General features: G+C 39.7%; 1 protein-coding gene across 1 annotated transcript in view; it reads left to right on the forward strand.

Moving 5' to 3' along the window:
* The first annotated feature begins 497 nt into the window (after window positions 1-497).
* Window positions 498-1,020, forward strand: part of LOC139557968 (OTU domain-containing protein 5-A-like) — a 37,759-nt gene continuing 37,236 nt past the window's right edge. The window contains exons 1-2 of the mRNA XM_071373346.1: window positions 498-545; window positions 1,008-1,020. The exon at window positions 1,008-1,020 is cut by the window's right edge and continues 78 nt beyond it. Of these exons, the coding sequence (XP_071229447.1) occupies window positions 498-545; window positions 1,008-1,020 (61 nt within the window). The remainder of the gene's footprint in view (window positions 546-1,007) is intronic.

Raw genomic sequence — 1,020 nt, forward strand, 5'->3', positions numbered from 1 at the left:
TTTGTTAACAAGAATTTTGTGGAGTGGTTGAAAAATTTGTTTTAATGATTCCAACTTAAGTGTATGTAAACTTCCGACTTCAACTGCACATAAGTATTCGGACCCTTGACCCAGTACTTTGTTGAAGCACCTTTGGCAGCAATTTATTTTTCTTCGCTTTGTCATTATGGGGTATTGTGTGTAGATTGATGTGGACAATTTTTATATAATCCATTTTAGAATGCGCTTATAACATAACAAAATGTGGAAAAAGTCAAGGTGTCTGAATACTTTCCGAATGCACTGTATGTGATCGTATGCAAATGTTTGCAAGGTTTGAAATCATTATGTTTTAGTCGAATACAGCAGTATATCTTTTTGGGTTTCTTGCGGTCAATTTGCAGTGAAATAATTATTTGTAAATATGTTCTGACCATCTGTTCAAGAACAGATCACCCCCCCGGCTGAATCTAGTTGATGATCCCTGGTTTAGTGTGTTACTTCTCGAGAGGGCGTAGATGGCTTGGAGGATGTTCGCTACAACCTCACACTTTGCTGGCACTCAGGTCCGCTTTTTATTTTAATAAAAAAATATATATTTAAACTTTATTTAACCTTTATTTAACTAGGCAAGTCAGTTAAGAACATTCTTATTTACAATGACGGCCTACCCCGGCCAAAACCAGACGACGCTGGGCCAATTGTGTGCCGCCCTATGGGACTCCCAATCACAGCCGGATGTGATACAGCCTGGATTCAAACTATGGACTGTAGTGACGCCTCTTGCGCTGAGATGCAGTGCCTTAGAATGCTTCGCCACTCGGGAGCGCTTTAATGGGCACGGAAAATTTCATTGGAGACTTTGTAAACAAATGTGTAGCTAAAACAAACAAAATTTAAGTAGCCTAATTTAGCTCTTGGAAGGTCGTGGCTCACTTGAGACAGTAATGTAACATTACCTCCTATAGGCTAGGCCTGCCTATATAACCCACTGCATTAAATGACAGGTTTTCTGTTTCTCTTAGCAGGAGCACTGGTTTG

This window comes from Salvelinus alpinus, chromosome 28, assembly GCF_045679555.1.
Source record: "Salvelinus alpinus chromosome 28, SLU_Salpinus.1, whole genome shotgun sequence".
Lineage (NCBI taxonomy): Eukaryota > Metazoa > Chordata > Actinopteri > Salmoniformes > Salmonidae > Salvelinus > Salvelinus alpinus.